Raw genomic sequence first — 17417 nt, 5'->3', positions numbered from 1 at the left:
ACGTCACTCCCAGGCTGAAGGGTTCGTGGATTCGTGGTGTGAAGCCTTCAAGCCAGTCAGCCGTCTCTGCCCCGCCCTCGCGTCAAACGTCATGACGTCGAGGGCGGAAAAAAAAAAAAAAACAAATCAGGCAGCGCAGCGTCAGGGAAGGAGGCGGCGCCGACGTCTCTAGCCTTCCCTTCGCTGTGTTCCGCCTTCTTCTGACGTCAAGGATGACGTCAGAAGAAGGCGGAACACAGCGAAGGGAAGGCTAGACGTCGGGAGCGCCGCCTCCTTCCCTGACGCTTCGCTGCCGGAACCGCCACGGAGGTAAATTTAAAAAGAAGAAACAAAAAAAAAAAAGGGATGTGGGGGAGAGAGAAGAGGGTGGCCAGTAAACTTGAACAATGGGAGCGGGAGGGCAAGGGAAAAACGACAACATGGATGCGAAGGGGGGGGCATGGATGCGAAGGGGGGGGGAAGAAGAGGGCGGGCCAGGCTGGGACATGGGAAAGAGAGAGGAGCATGGATGCGAGGGGGGTCATGGAAGGGAGAAGGGACTTACTGGAAAAGGCTGAATGGAGGCGGCAGGGGACAGAGGAGCATGGATGGGCATGGATTGGGAGGGCAGGGCTCAGGGAGAGGGGAATTGCTGGATAGGGATGAATGGAGGGGGCAGGTGACAGAGGAGCATGGATGGGCATGGATTGGGAGGGCAGGGCTCAGGGAGAGAGGGGAATTGCTGGAAAGGGATGAATGGAGGGGGCAGAGCTCAGGGAGAGGGGAATTGCTGGATAGGGATGAATGGAGGGGCAGGTGACAGAGGAGCATGGATGGGCATGGATTGGGAGGGCAAGCCTCAGGGAGAGGGGAATTGCTGGATAGGGATGAATGGAGGGGACAGATGGGCATGGATGGATATGGATTGCAGGGCAGGGCTCAGGGAGAGAGGGGAATTGCTGGATAGGGATGAATGGAGGGGGCAGGTGACAGAGGAGCATGCATGGGCATGGATTGGGAGGGCAGGGCTCAGGGAGAGAGGGGAATTGCTGGAAAGGGATGAATGGAGGGGGCAGGGGACAGAGGAGCATGGGAGGGCAGGGCTCAGGGAGAGGGGAATTGCTGGATAGGGATGAATGGAGGGGACAGATGGGCATGGATGGATATGGATTGCAGGGCAGGGCTCGGGAGAGAGGGGAATTGCTGGATAGGGATGAATGGAGGGGACAAGTGACAGAGGAGCATGGATGGGCATGGATTGGGAGGGCAGGCTCAGGGAGAGAGGGGAATTGCTGGATAGGGATGAATGGAGGGGGCAGGTGACAGAGGAGTGGGCATGGATTGGGAGGGCAGGGCTCAGGGAGAGAGGGGAATTGCTGGAAAGGGATGAATGGAGGGGGCAGGGGACAGAGGAGCATGGGAGGGCAGGGCTCAGGGAGAGGGGAATTGCTGGATAGGGATGAATGGAGGGGGCAGGGGACAGATGGGCATGGATGGATGGATTGCAGGGCAGGGCTCAGGGAGAGAGGGGAATTGCTGGATAGGATGAATGGAGGGGACAAGTGACAGAGGAGCATGGATGGGCATGGATTGGGAGGGCAGGGCTCAGGGAGAGAGGGGAATTGCTGGAAAAGGATGAATGGAGGGGGCAGGAGACAGATGGGCATGGATTAGGAGGGCAGGGCTCACACTCTCTCTCTCATATACAATGTCTTTCTGACTCTCACTCTCACACACTCTGTCTCACACTGTATCACATTCACTCTCTATGTGCCACACAGTCACTCACACACTCGCTTGGTCTCATACACTCACTCTCACAGAGAATCTGTGTCTCACACACACTCTCTCTCTCGCACACACACACACTCTCTCTCACACTGTGTCTCACATACACACTTGCACACACTCTCATTCTCACACACACTCTCTCACAAACACACTCACACCCAGACTCACTCTCTCTCTCACACACTCACATTTTCACTCTGACTCTCAAACAGTCACTCTCACATACACTCTCCCAAACATACACACTCCGAGGAAAACCTTGCTAGCGCCCGTTTCATTTGTGTCAGAAACGGGCCTTTTACTAGTGTGTTATAAAAACCAAATGATGTGCACAGCTAATGGAGATCTAAGGAAACTTCTGCTGAGAAAGGCAAAGAGACCATGAAAAAACACCAACAATAAAAAAAAAAAAAAGAAGAACGTACTGGCTAAAATGAAGAAAAACGCTTTATGTTGCAAGCCCTAAGGCTTGCTGCAATAAATCTAGGGAGGAGATAAACAGACACTCAATAAAAATGCATACTAAGTAAAGAAGAATGGAAAAAAATAAATTAATTAAGCTTACCGATTCTAATGTCGCTGGTATCAACATGAATACTGGCGAAAAATGGCCAGCAGACAGCACTGGTTATTTAAAAGTAGAATGATGTCAGAATCATTCTCACATCCAAGCAACTCAAGAGACCCTGTATGAAATCTAAGACCTCCTGAGTCAAACTGGACCAAGATTTGTAACACCAATAGGGGGTTTAATACAATAATAATCACCTGCTGTCTCAGGCGGGAGCCTCATGAAGACGGCTGACCAGAGGGTTTTGGCTTATTCTCCAGCAACTACTGTGGATTAGTTTCCCCCAGTTCTTTCACCAAGTTATCGAGATCTTCTCCAATAGCTACTTGCCCCAAAACAGCAGTTTAACCTGACCGATGCTGCATCTGCTGCCCAACGCTACACCCATGCCGACGTGCTAAGTGATAGCCAAAGACATTGCAGGACGTAACCTGTAATGTCATAAACAGTATCTGTCAAGTAGGCCACCCCACTTTCAGCTGGGCGTTATGGCACCCGTCTTGTGTTGCTGACTGCTGATACTTCAGGCATGCTCCTGCCAAGAACAAGCTGCACGCTGTCGCTTGAAGGCTCAAAGAGGCTACTTCAAAAGGAAGCTACATAAAGGAATCTTAAAGATGGTAGAAGTCAGACCTGTTTGTGGAGAATTATCTGCAACTAGTTTGCCTTTTACAGAACGATTTGGAGAGATGAACTTGGATTGGTAGGATTAGAGCTATCTGGATGAACATTTTTGTCTCGATTGCTTTGTTTCAGGTGCTCTCAGTCTGAAGGGCGTAAAACATTTTGAGCAACTTTATTTAGCACCATAAACTCCTTCAGATATATAAGTGGGTGTTTTGAGCTTGTAAACAGGGTGGGTTGGGTGGTTCCCAATTTACATTGGTATCAGGCTACCCAAGCCTGAGGAGTGGTTCCAGATTCTGTCTTTAAGACTTGAATTCAGTTGGAGCAAGAACTAGTGGGACCTGTTAGCTTCCTCCTAAATATTTATCTTTGGGGGGAAAACGTGTGTTCAGTTACAAAACATACTTTCATTGTGTGGGATGCCCTTGGTAGGGGGCCAAACTTTCAAATATGAACACCTAAAACCAATAATCCTTTGTTTCCGCCAGGGCAAGGCCTTGGTCCCTTTCGGAGACTGGGACTGTTGCTTGAAGAGGATAGTCTTCTCAGCTTTGAGAGTCTGAGCCAAACTTACAGCTCCCTGCAGGGTGACTGTTACACATATAGACAATATTGACGCAACTACTGAGCTCTAAGCAATTCAAAGGAGAAAACTGAGAGGAAGTCATTATTTTTTTTTAGAAATCTGAGGACTCTTTGGGGACTAAAGGGCCGATTGCTGCCGTATCTAAAATTTCTTAGGACTGGGAGCCAGTAATTTATCAACACAGACAATGTTGGGAGAGTGAACTGCCTGTTGAGTACAATGAATAGGAATGGGAACAGGCTGCACTAATGAAAAGTCTCTGTTGCTACCAATCTGCAAGAAAATGTTAGTGCTGTATAGATAGTATCTCACACCTGCCTGGCTACATTGATTTTTCCAGCTGTTTCACCTCTTTGCTGAAGGGGATACCATGGAACACATTTGGTGGACAGGTCCTTATCACAAACTGCAGAGGTGGACAGGGAAGTCTATCTCAAGGGATCACAATGTATTTGTATTCAATTGTTAAGTACATGCTTTCAAGTTGAGACAGCTTGCTCTTCCAAGGCGCTGTTTCTATCTTGCAAAGTTGGTCCTGGTAGGTGATTGGAAACATGAGGGGTTTCCTCAGCTTCAAAAGTGGATCTCTGAAGTTGTGGTATGTATATGATATGGAAAGGTTGCTGGCTGAGAAAAAGGTGAACTCTCCAAAAATAGACAAAATATGGCAACCTTTGATTCAATTATGATTGCCTACACTATTGTGATGCCTAGAATGTCTCTATGGGCAATGGTTTCTTGCGTGTGTTACTGGGGAGTGGTATTTTGTGGGAGTGAGAAAAAAAACTTTTATAAAGGAAGGACACTGGACCAACTGATGCTGTTCAAGTCTTTTCATTTGCTATTGACTATACTGTTGTAGCTTAGCATTTAATAAAGCTCTTCCTTAAAATTAAAAGGTGGCAGAAAATCAGGATACTTGGATGCACAGGAAGAGGAACAGCCAGCGGGAAAGAGGAAATGAAATTACTTATTTCCACCGACTTCTAAACTGCTAATCCAAGGAATCTACCCCTCTGCAGTGTACAACAATTACATAAGTAAAAATAAAAACAGGGCATACATTTAAAAACATAGAAAATAAACAAAAAATAAAGCTATTCCTCCCTAATTATCCATCAGCTCCCCAATGTTACTAATTCATAACCTTGTTCTCAGCCAATGGCCTCTTGAAAAAAACGCATGAAAAAGTTCTTTCAGAACAGGGGTTATTGGTTTTCAGAAGCAATGAATTCCAGACAGCTGGGCCTGTCCTCAAAATTAGTCTTGTTCATGTTGCTAGCTATTTAGCCTGTATTCTGTTAAGGTGGAAAGAAGCCACCGATGTGCTGTGGACAACTGATATCTAAGACAACACCTATAGATGAATATCCAGGTGCCTCAACATGAATATCTCGCAGAAAAGGGAAGATATGTAGAGACATTTAAATACCTCCAAGGTATAAGTGCACAGGGAGAAGGCCTCTTTCAATTGAAAAGAGGCTTAGAAAAATGGTGAAAGGGGGTAGACTTTGAATAGGACATCTGCAATTATATGACAACCTGTTACATATCCAGTAGGACACAGTGTTTTCCAGTCTCCCTTTTTTGGTTATTTATTGTTTGTAATTTTGACCAGTAAGCCAAGTTTTGTTTTCTGTTAAGGAGAAAGACTCAAATGTGGCAAAAAAAAAAACCTCCTCATGGCCACTATGATTGAAGATTTTGTAGAATAAGCATAAGACTGATAATTGAATTGATTCTTTTATACCCTGGAAAGTAATATAGAGTTGGAATGCTGAGGTTTTCCCCATCTCTTTTCAAATGTTATTATTACATTATCTAATTATTGTTGTGTTTTTGACTGTCATAACAACATCTCTTGGCTTTCAAGCAGCTTTTGATAATTGTTTTTAAAGGGGGTAGGCTCAGAAGAAGACTAAGGGAATATTTATTTCCAGAACAGATGTTAGATGCATGAAACAGCCCCTTACTGGAGTAGTATCAGAATTCAAGGTATCATGGAACAAGCACCAAGGATTTCTAAAGGAGAGGCATGGATTATAGAGCTACACAGCAGGTGTGAACGGACAGACTGGACAGGCCATGTCTGCTGTCATGTTCTCTATTTCTGAAGAACAGTGCATAGATGTCAGCCTTTCTGAAAACCATATTGTACCTAGGTATCTCATCATCCTACAGCCTAAAATGATGTGCCAACTGTTCAAAATACATACCTTTCAGTTCAGGTGTCTTGTTTGACACATCTGAAAAATCCAAATCAGTTTTTAATCTATTGGAATACTCAAAGTGTCACATTAGCTGTGCAGCTGTGGATTTCAAGATGGCAGACATCTGACATGCTGTTTTCCCACTAAACAGCAACAATTAATCAGCCAGAAAAGATAGATATGACAACATCCTCTGGGGATGACAACTACAAAACAAAAACACAAACCAAACTCAAAGCTGAAGAGCATACTCTAAGCACTCAAGGCACCATTCATATGAATGAGGGGGTGAGCATGTCAATGAATAAGATTGAACAGATAACGAATGAGTTGGTTACGTGTGAATGAGCAGCTGGAGGGTGCTTGAGTGTCAGAATAGCATAAGAGTAACAATGAATGTGTGCAAATGAGTGACTGCTCATGCAGGGTGGGAAAGTGATTGTGTAACTCACCCTGAGCTACTAAATTCAGGTACATAGGGCTTACAATTTAAGGACCTCTTTTACAAAGCCACGCTAGCGATTCCTGCGTGGCAAATGAGAGGAAGCGCACAGGAATTGAATGGGCTTCCTCTCATTTACCACACAAGAATAACTAATGTGGCTTTGTAAAAGGGGCCTTAAATTTTACCTGAGGAAAGCGCAGGGATCCCCACACTGGACCTTTTCATATTACTGGAAAGGAAGATGGGGGGGGGGGGATCCCCTCTTAACCCCCAAAAATGTATCTCCTCTCTTACTTCTTGTCCTGCAGTACCATGCTTCCGAGGCAATAGTTTGGGGACCCTGGCATATAGGATAACAGTTTTCCATTTTCCCACCATGGTGGAACATCTCTCAGCACCTCTCCTTCTTTCCATCCCTGTGATCCCGCATATCCCCTCTTCCACCCCAGTCCTTCAACTTGCCGTTGCCTCCAGAATTACAAACAACACCTCCTTGCTATCCTAGAGCCAACCTGCCTCATTCTGTCTCAACTTTCTGCTTCTAGCAGAGGCAGGATAAAGGCAGGAGGACTGTTCTACGGCCTGTCAGAGGTAGCATTTACAAACTGGCACCATGGTAAAGGAAAACTGAATCACCATGGTGGTGGTGTGGGGGGGGGAGGAGTGAAGAAGATTAAGTGGCAGCAATGCAGACCAGAAGTAATTCAACATGAGAGCTGGTTGAAGAGAGGTCCATGCCAGCAAGCTGTAGTTTGGGGTCCCCTGTAATGGGGGGGGGGGGGGGGGTTAAGTGCAGAAATGGGATTTGAACCCTGGCTTCCCTGTTCTAGCCCACTACTCCGACCTTTGTTCCTGGTGATCTCTCTTTGTCAGAAGTGGAGTTTGGTGATAGTGAAAAATATTAACTTGTTCCCAGGAGTTGCTGGTTTCAGAAATTGATCAAGACCACTGAGGCAGGCCTTAGGGCCGAAACACGGCCGTGTCAGGATGTTTTTTGGAAACCCTAATAAAGTTGTTTGGTATTCCTCCTCAGAATGTTGTTTACAGGCAGGGAGGATTGGGAGAGTGAAGAATGGCTGTAGACTCCTGCAGCCTCTCCTCTTCATTATCAGACAAGGACAAGGGATCGGGCCTGGGCGCCTCATCACTCAACTCTTCCAGTCTCATCTTGTTCATATAGCTTCTGGCTCCCAACCTTTTTTCCTCATCCTACCTATCTACCTATATTGTCTGCATATGCACAACCAGACCTAACCTTTGCATATAGATGAATGGACAGATCTTCATACTAGGTGGTATCGCCAGACGCAAACATGCCTAAAAGAAAAGAAACTAACCTTCTGAAGTGAAAAGAAATCAATAAGAAAGAATTTAAAGATGGAACAAATATCTGCAATAAGCAAAGGTGATCTTAAACTCCACCTTTAATCCAGGTAGTCACATGGTGCGAAGAGGGAAGAATTACTGGTCTGCTATCACATAATGGAATAATACAAACTCAATTAGGGTAAAAATTACCAAGTCCAAAATGATCATATTAATTCCCTACTCTGATTTTCCGAATAATATTATCAGGATGAATAATCATGAGTGAACACCTCAAACTGATTTGCAGTTGCATTTTTGCTGAACCATGAAAGAGCTTTCTTCTTTGAGCCATTCATTACTTTGCCCCCAACTTGTTGCCTGTGTCTGCACTTTGTCACTGACCTGAGGGCTGCTTTGAGCCAGACGTTCCACCCTGTTCAAGTTTAGCTTTCTTCTTTTTAGAAGAATCGGAAGAGGTCGGGGCCGGGCGTCTTTCCACAGCCGGTGTAGAGAGCGCTCGTTTCTTAAACAGCTCCCGGTCTCTCAGCAAGGCTGGATCCATAATTCTGTCAAAAGCCAAGACATAAAATGAAGGAAAAAATCAAAATCAACCAAGCCACTTTATAAAAAAAAATGTAACAATCCCAATGAGGATGGCTCAGTTGTATGTGCTGTGTACTACTAATGCTTAAATAAATAATTATGTGCATACTGCCATGTGAACAGTCCTCAATTCAATCCTCAGCTCATAGATTCTGCTACCTACCTTGGCTGGGGATGTTGCACAAGCAATGTTCACAGCTCCGCTTGGGAAGCGGGAGGAGGAGGAAGAGAGTTGTGGACAATGCTCATGGGTAACAGTAAACAAATCCCAAGGAAATGAGTCAAACAGTTTTAAAACAATTTTTTAAAGGTATTCAGGACTGCAACCACCAGATTATGTTTGCTGCTGTAGTAAGGCCTTAACAATATATGCCAAAAATTAAAAAGGACACAGTTCCTGCCCTGGTGAGTCAATATAAATTCCAAAGCTGTTAACCTTTCAGAGCTGGTAAGCCCACTGAGCCAAATTTCCCGTACTGGGCTGGCTAACTCAAGATGACTTTCACTCTAATTTAGCTAGTCCTAGATCCATCTTTGTGCCTCTTGTTTGCTTTTTCCTTCCATAAAGGGTGACACCTAATGGCTGGATTCATGCCCATGACTGCTGAATTCCAAGGATCCTTTACAGAACAGTTCACAACTCAGGACTATTTATTACACTGACCAGATTATGTCTTTGGGGGGGGGGGGGGGGGGGGGGGGGGGGGGGGGGGGGGGGGGGGGGGGGGGGGGGGGGGGGGGGGGGGGGTGGGGGGGGGGGGGTGGGGGGGGGGGGGGGGGGGGGGGGGGGGGGGGGGAAATAGCACTGCATAAGCATATCTGTGAAAAAAAAAGATTCAAGATCCTGCCCTTGTTTTGACTAATCTGGAAATATAAAGGATAAGAAGAAACTATCGGATAAAATAAATAATTCCATTGAGTTACAAGAAAACAAATCGATATACCAAGCCGATTAACTGCCCTGACACTTTCCTTTCTGCTTGCATATACATGCAGCAATTCAGGGCTAGATCCATATCAAATAAGTCAGTCACCACATAGTATAGGCTCAAATTGAAGGCCCAAAGAATTTATATGGCAGAGATCATCCTCACTCTCTCTCTCACACATCACTCCTGAACACCCAACCCACCACTGAATCCAAATTAAGCCTGGGTAGTCAATGCCGAGCCATGTCTTGGGCTCCAGCACTGAATATTTGCATAAGTGAGGTCACCCAGAAGTTAACCAGGCACTGGCTGATACTCAGACCAGTGATCAGTTTTTAATCACAGATAAAGTTAGGACAGCACAAATCAGTCTTAGTCCCATAGATCAAGAAGTAACACAACTCTCAAGGAGTGGAAAGACAGTATGCCTGATCAATCCTACTAGGTATGGAAACCACTGTCACGGTGAGAAAATGCTTTTCCATCAAAAGACAGATGGGGTTGATTGGTATGAAGGGGGATGGAAGGGGACAGTAGGCATTACTATGGGGTGGCACAAATGCAAACCAGGATTTAAAAAAATTCTCCCCCTGCCTGGTTCAGTATCTCTCTCGTCATTCCCTCCTCCCCGCAGAAGTGTTCCTGCAGGCTACTGGTAGCATCAAAAAAGAAAGCAACCTGCCTCTGGCTGGTCTCAGAAGTGTCCCAACTCCTCCAAACAACTTCCTGTGTCCGTACAGGAGGGACACAAGGCAAGGAAAAACTTTGGAGTTCAACTAGAGATAAGCTACTTCTTTTTTTTTATGCTCACACGAGAGATATGAACCGGGTGAGGAGGCGGAACTGGTGGTGGGCAGGCGGGCAGACAGTGGGCGCTGGCAATGGCACATTGTTTACCCCGGGCCTAGCTTTGTCTCCTGGTGTCCCAATCACAATGGGAAGGAACATTGGTGATAGTGTGGAAACTAAGGTGGATGCTTGTATTTGGATTGTGTGATGGAAGGGATCAAGTTGTGTGAGGGTTTGTATAGGTAGGAAGTGGAGATCTTTTTTCAGACAATCGCTGTCTTTACTCCGCTGTTTGTACTTTAATCAGTTGCAATGTCAACATTTGAGTGGAGGTTTTTCTGACCAGCGACTGTATACAACCCTTTTAAAGTAGTTCAGTTAAGTCCTACCATCTACATATGGTGTCCAAGATCTTTTCCTCCGCTTTGCTTTTACTGAGTGATTATAAAGTGATAGGTTGTTTCCACAGTTCTACTGGATGACATCTTCCTGTTTTGAAGTATTAGGTAGGAAGTGGGGTACATGTAGGAGGGAATGGTGACTCTACAGATCACTCATTACCTGGATACGCAAGATATTCTTCCACCATCTCAATCTGGATTCCGTGTACTCTTCAGTACAGAAACAGTTTTGTGCTCCTTGTTAGACCATGTCCAACTACTGACAAGTGAAGGAAAAAGCACATTGCTACTCCAATTTTCTGTCCTCAGCGTTCGACCTAGTGACCACACTCTCCTCCTACAGAACCTTGAGGAAATGGAAATCACAGGAAACTTCTAAAGTGGTTCAGAGGCTTCCTAGAAAGTAGATCATACAGGGTCAAAGTGAACTCAGACATATCCCAAAACTAGAGCAACAAGTGGTGTGGGGGGGGGGTCCACACGGGTTCCCCGCTTTCTCCAGTATTATTTAATGTTTTCCATCAATCCCTAAGCTCACTGTTAGGCAGAAATGGTTTCCTCCACTACATCTACACCGACAACATCTCAGTGTTAATCCCCATCCAGTCAATTTGCAGACTAGTTTATCTAGGGTCCAACAATGTAGCAACCTATTAGAAAAATGGATGCACTCTCATAAACTAAAATTCAACACTGAAAAAAACAAATTCTTATGTTTCCACTCAAAATCAGAACAAATCCCTAAGATGATTACCATCAACCAAATGGATTCACTCTTTCTCCAACCATTAAACTCCAAGGCATTCAAATTGACTGCGCTTTTACACTGGAGGCACAAGTTAATGCCTTGACCAAAAAATGCTTCTTTCTAATGAGAAAGCTCTGTACCATCCAGAAATTCTTTGAAATCAATCAATATGAACGCTTGGTACATGCGCTGCTAATATCCTTTCTTGATTACTGTACATAAGTATTGCCATACTGAGACAGACCAAAGGTCCATCAAACCAGCATCCTGTTCCCACAGTGGCCAATCCAGCCACAAATACCTGGCAAGATCCCAAAAAAGTTCAATACATTTTACCTCTTATCCCAGAAACAGTGGATTTTCCCCAAGTCCATTTAATAATGGTCTATGGACTTTTCCTTTAGGAAGCTGTCTAAACCTTTTTTAAACTCCACTAAGCTAACTGCCTTTACCACATTCTCTGGCAACAAATTTCAGAGTTTAATTACACGCTGAGTGAAGAAACATTTTCTCTCCAATTCGTTTTAAATTTACTACATTGTAGCTTCATTGAATGCCCCCTAGTCCTAGTATTTTTGGAAAGCGTGAATACGCTTCACATCTACCCGGTCAACTCCACTCATTATTTTATAGACCTCTATCATATCTCCCCTCACCGCCTTTTCTCCAAACTGAAGAGCCCTAGCCGCTTTAGCCTTTCCTTATAGGGAAGTCGTCCCATCCCCTTTATGATTTTCGTCGCCCTTCTCTGTACCTTTTCTAATTCCACTATATCTTTTTTTAGATGCGGTGACCAGAATTGAACACTATGCGAGGTGTGGTCGCACATAACATAACGTGGGCTGCAAAAAGACCTTACTTAAGAGACTTCAAACCATTCAAAATACGCCAATCAGACTTATCTTCAGCTATCAAAATTCAACGGGGTCTCTCCTTTTTACATCAAACTACATCGAGATGAGAGTGCTTTTCAAACTGGCATGCCTCCTTTTCAAAACACAAGGACTGATTCCCAGTTACCTGCTAACTCACTTCTGCTTTGCGACCCCAATCAGAACTAGAAGACAGGAAGCAACCAACTTTTTCATTTCCCCTCATCTAAAAGGTAAGAAGAGACTAGAGCCCTTTGACAAATCTCTTGCCATTCAAGCGGCCAGACTTTGGAAAAATTGCCAGATCATTCTCTCCTTTAGAACCAATCCTCACTTTTCGAAAGAAAATGAAAACTTTCTTATTCAAGAATATGTTCTTTAATTAGATTTGCTGGTCACCAAAATAACCATTATAATTCTCAGAAGAATGTACTGATCTCTATATCCCTTAAGATGCTGTAAACCACTTAAAACAGAAATGTATTAGCGGGATATAACAGAAAATGTATTAGTGGGATATAAGCCCCTAATGTAATGTATGCTTTGGAAGCTGAAAGAAGTGGAGAGTCCAGACATATGGAGGGGCATTTACGATATGATATCCAAATCCGATTTTGGATGTTTTGCAAAAAACATACAAAAATCCAGTGCCAAACATGGTCATTTCAAACCAGAAAAACAACTATCAGTTTTGGTTTCAGTGCATCTTTAATGACCATTTTCAAATAAAAAAACATCCAAGAACAAGCCACTGGGATGTCTGGGGGCCAGCAGTCTTACTAGAATACTCACAATTCTTAGTAAACTGGCACACAGACATCCCAGCAGAGCAGTGAGGCACCCTAGGAGGCACTGCAGTGAACTTCACATAAAAGGTCCCAGTACACATCTCACTGTAATCCCCTTATATTGTATGTCGAGTCCTCCAGGATTAGCAAAAAAATGTACTGTACATCACTACAATAGCCCTTATGATTCCAGGTGTCACCTATATGTGGGTTCAAGAAGTATTTTGTGGTTTTTGGAGGGCTCACACTTTCCACTACAAGTGTACCAGTTAGAGTGGGATATGGGCCTGGGTCCCCTTCTCTACAGTCCACTGCAGCAACCACTAGGCTACTCCAGGGACCTGCTTGCTGCTCTAAGAGGAATGACCATTATATCTGAAGCCGTCACAGAGCCTGCTATGTGTGTCACTTTCACCTCTTAAGGGGTTGGAACGGGGTCGTGCATTTTATCCTCCAGTGGTCACCTGGTTAGTATGGGCAGCTTTTTGACACTTAGTTACTGAAACAGGTCTCGCAAAAAACGTCCTATTCCCTGGATGTTTTTACAATATTCTACTATCGCAGAAAAACATCCAAAATCGTAAGCCCGTCAATCTAGCCCAAACACCCCCCCTTAAATTTAGATCAACTGCATAGCAAAACATCTTTAAAAGAGTTTTAAAAATAGCAATTTGAACAGTTTTGCAGGAAGCCCATCTGCCGTTTTGTGTCATTTTTTTTTGGACTTTTTCTGTTTTGAAATAAGCTCCTTAAGAGTCATCTACATGGGATGGACCATCGAGTTCTTATATGCGAGGTGAGAGGCTGTAGGGAGGGGGGGGTGTAATATGGAGACTTTGGGATGGGGTTGTTGTTCATGAGGAGCTATTCAGACTGGTGCTGTTAACTGATGCCCCTAAGAGAGAACTGCACTGGCTCCCGCTCAAGGAATGAACTGAGTTCAAGATCTGCACAACCGTTCAAAAAATCATCCACGCAGACGCCCCACTCTATATGTTAAAGCTAGTGGACTTACCGCCCAAAAACGCCAAAAGATCGGCCCTCAAATTCCTCAACCTGAACTTCCCCAGTTGTAAAGGAATTAAATACAAACAGTCATATGCCACTACTTTTGCATACAAAAGCACACGATATGGAACGCATTACCCATGGCCCTGAAAACCATGGATAATCTAACCAACTTTCGCAAATCTTTGAAGACACATCTCTTCAACAAAGCCTACAAAAGTAATCCTCAATGAAACAAATCATTCCTTAAACCACTCATGTGCATCAAAAAACACCTCTCACACTACCTTACCTAACACCTTTCCATCTAAATCCCCATTTACCTTCAGCCTATTACCGATTATATTTAAGATCTTATAATGACTACATCATAATAACACTCTGTAAGCCACATTGAGCCTGCAAAAAGGTGGGATAATGTGAGGTACAAATGCAATAAATAAATAAACTTCACCCCTTAAGTTTGGGCCTCTTAATCAAGTCAAGTAGCAATGCCAACGAAGCCCAACGTGAATGGGCTTTGTTGCCATTACCGCACTGGGGACTGCTAGCATGGCTTGATAAAAGAGGCCCTTTATGTGGTTACTTAGCCAGACAGCAGACTGAAAATCGTTGCTAAGTAGGCCCTCCACCCACACTACACCCCCTCCCCCAAGGCTCTATCTTGGCCCCAACTCTTTTTTTAAACACCTTCTTCACTAGTGACAAGAATAAATAAAGGTTTACCTCAGAGGCAGAAAAGGAGGGACAAAACAAGTTTCTTCTTCTTCCTTTTTGTAAACAACCTTCTTCACTAGTGACAGGAGTTAACCCTTTAGTGTCCAATGTTCTCATCAATCTGTTCCCATATGGCTTATTACGGGAACACTGGACACTAAAGGTTTACCTCAGAGGAAGAAAAGGAGGGAAAAACAAAGTTTCTTCTTCTTCCTTTTTTTTTTTTTTGTAAACAACCTTCTTCACTAGTGACAGGAATACATAAAGGCTTACCTCAGAGGCAGAAATTCAGATATACCTACCACCACAGAAGAGAAGAACCCCACAGGGGAGACAAGTTACTCCATGCCCCAGTCAACCATCACCCTGCTAGAAAGACAGCCAAGGGGGTAGGGGAGGGAAAAAGGGTCACTGGATATCACCCTAGCTGGCAGATAAGGAACTCAGGACCACTGAGTATCATCTAAAACTAGCCCCAACACAGCTACCAGCACACCCCTGGCTCCACTGTCACCAGAAGAATCTGGGACAGCTACCAGCCAGCAAACCAGAGCAGCTGCACGATCCATCCACCATCCGCTAGGAGACAGAGAAAATAATGAACATTCCAGGCTGCACAATACCCTTAAGGGGTGGCTTATTTGGAACTATTTTCTGTCTCCTTCTGCTGGTAGATGGACACAACCCATTAGTATGGACTAGTCTGGTATAGATGACAAGGAAATGGTCAGTGGTCAGACTTAAAAATCTCATATGTATACTCTGGAAGTAAGGCAAGAGAGAGAGTATGATAGAGATGTTTAATACCTACATGGCACAGGCATGATTCTTTCAATTGAGAGGAAGCTCTGAAGTGAGGGGGCACAGGTTGAAGTTGAAAGGGGACAGACTCAGAAGTAACCTGAGGAAATACTTCTTCATGGAAAGGGTGGTGAAACAATAGCCTCCCGGTGGAGGTGATGGAGGCAAAAAACTATATCTAAATTCAAGAAAGCTTGGGACAAGTACATAGGGAGAGAAGGGATAATAGATGGCATGGATGGGCAGACTGAATAGGCCATATGATCTTATCTGGCTTCATGCTTCTGTGTTTGTTTTAAATGCCACTGAATATCATGTGCCGAGTTGCAGAGTGGGAACCTCTCCTGCCCGGTTAAACCCTTTTGCATATCAGGTAGCATCAGTTTATACTTCTGGTGGAATTCTGCACCCCCCCCCCCCCCAAAAAAAAAAAAGCAAAATTTTGTGCACAAAATTTGCAAATGCTGCAAAATTCTCCAAGTTTGTTATAATTTAAACATATTAAAGCCCCCTTCCCTATACACACACCACCATCCATATTTTTCACACCATCCATTTTTTCTAGACCCCCGCTGCACCCACATCATCTGTAGTTGTTTCCAACCCCTCCCCTGCATCCACCCTCACCTGCACTCACCAGGGAGCTACAATGAGGAGAAGCAGCATCAAAGAACATGACTCTTTCCTGTCCGCTGCCACTGATTTGAGCCAGTACCTTTGCTTCTTGCATATAGCCACCAAGACTTCAAGCAGTAATCTCATGAGGCTGCCGAAGGAAAAGTAGAGCACCAGCCAGAGAGTAGCTGCAGTGGGCAGGAAAGAGTGTGACTCTTTCTTGCCCCCAAAGAGGCCACCAGACCACCTGGGAGTGTTAAGGTAGGTCAAGGGAGGGCCTGCAGCTGGGGGAGGGGCCAGCCAACCAGTCTTCACCACAGCTTTACCATGGGCTAAAGGGGCTAAAAAAATTAGTTCTCCCTCCTAGTGCTACATAAAAGAGGTCCCATGGCAGTAGATCACATGACCAACTCTCTTGTCACCTAATTGGTGATGCTGCGTAAAAATGCTGAATCCAGTGCGGCTGGAGAATTCTGTACAAATTCTGCACTGTGCAGTTGCAAAGATTGCCGGAATAACTTTAGAGAGAAACTTGTAGCCAGTTCTGGATTTAATGCACTATAGGATTAACACTTTGGTTTAGAAATGCACTACAGAGCAGCAATAGGAGCCAACTCTGTGGGTGCTTCAGCAACCACATATTGAGAAAATTTCTTGTGTGTGTCCAGGAAGGGGTTATTTCCATTGGGCTTGGCACCCCCAATAATTTTGAAAAGTTGGCGCCTATGAGAACCAGAGCTACATTTTGCCAGCTATAAAACAAGGACCAGGAAAGAGCACATCACTGAAGACAAGGAGCCATTACAGTTACCCCCACTTCTAGCTCACAAGAAAACAGTAAGAAAATCATTTTGAGGAATTTAACTTTTTCCTGCAGGACTGGGCAAGCAGCAGGGCGTGAATTTTAAGGCTTCACCTGCTACTGCTGGGGGGGGGGGGGGGCTCTCTGCAAACAGACACATGCTCCCTATCCCACCTGCCCCAGCGATCTCTTTAACCTACTTACCCTATGTCACTACACATGATGACAAACTTTCTAGCAGCACTCAAGCCAAAAGTAGCCCCAAAACAGCTCTTCATAACCACATATAATCACTTCCATATGTACAATGACATGGTTCTAAGTCATCTGCTCACATTAAATGTATAGTTTCCCTACAAGGCCCAGAACTTTCAAACCATACAACTGTCAACAATTAACTCAGATCAATGATTTGTTCTTTCAGTAAGTCATTCTTACATTCTAGAGGGACTATCATGTGAGATTTTACTGCGCGAAGATACCAAGTCCACGCATCCGACTATACTCACACTCTCTCACACGCATTGGGGAATCGGGGACCAGTCTCCTGACACGCATTCGGGATCAGGCTCTCTTCCCCCCCCCCCCGTATGATCTGCCATCTCTCCCTCTATATTCCGCTCTCCTCCTTGTCCGCGATACGGCACCTCTCCCAAACAACCCTCCCCCACCCGGCGATCAAACTCATACCTGAGGTTGCCCACTAACAATCCCACAGCACAGCTTTCCTTCTCCGGTGCCCCGTCCCCTATGATACACTACTACATACATCACAGAACTTCTCTCCCTCTACATCCCGCCTTCACCTTGCCGGAAACAGGAAGTTG

The 17417-nt window shown here is 44.8% G+C and overlaps 1 protein-coding gene across 4 annotated transcripts in view; it reads right to left on the bottom strand.

Moving 5' to 3' along the window:
- Nucleotides 1-17417, bottom strand: part of GTF2E2 (general transcription factor IIE subunit 2) — a 143810-nt gene extending 126393 nt beyond the window's left edge. Inside the window, exons 1-2 of one of the 4 annotated variants that reach the window (XM_030194519.1) lie at nucleotides 17397-17417; nucleotides 7920-8083 (exon numbers count right to left, since the gene is read on the bottom strand). In XM_030194519.1, coding sequence (XP_030050379.1) covers nucleotides 7920-8079 — 160 coding nt within the window. In that variant the 5' untranslated portion in view covers nucleotides 8080-8083; nucleotides 17397-17417. Of the gene's footprint in view, nucleotides 1-7919; nucleotides 8084-17099; nucleotides 17166-17280 lie in introns of those variants that run through there. The other 3 variants (XM_030194517.1, XM_030194515.1, XM_030194516.1) reach the window with 3 other exon arrangements.

The sequence above is a fragment of the Microcaecilia unicolor genome, chromosome 2 (assembly GCF_901765095.1).
Source record: "Microcaecilia unicolor chromosome 2, aMicUni1.1, whole genome shotgun sequence".
NCBI classification, from domain to species: Eukaryota; Metazoa; Chordata; class Amphibia; order Gymnophiona; family Siphonopidae; genus Microcaecilia; species Microcaecilia unicolor.
The sequence above is the reverse complement of the archived record's forward strand: the minus strand, read 5'-3'. Positions and strand labels throughout refer to the sequence as shown.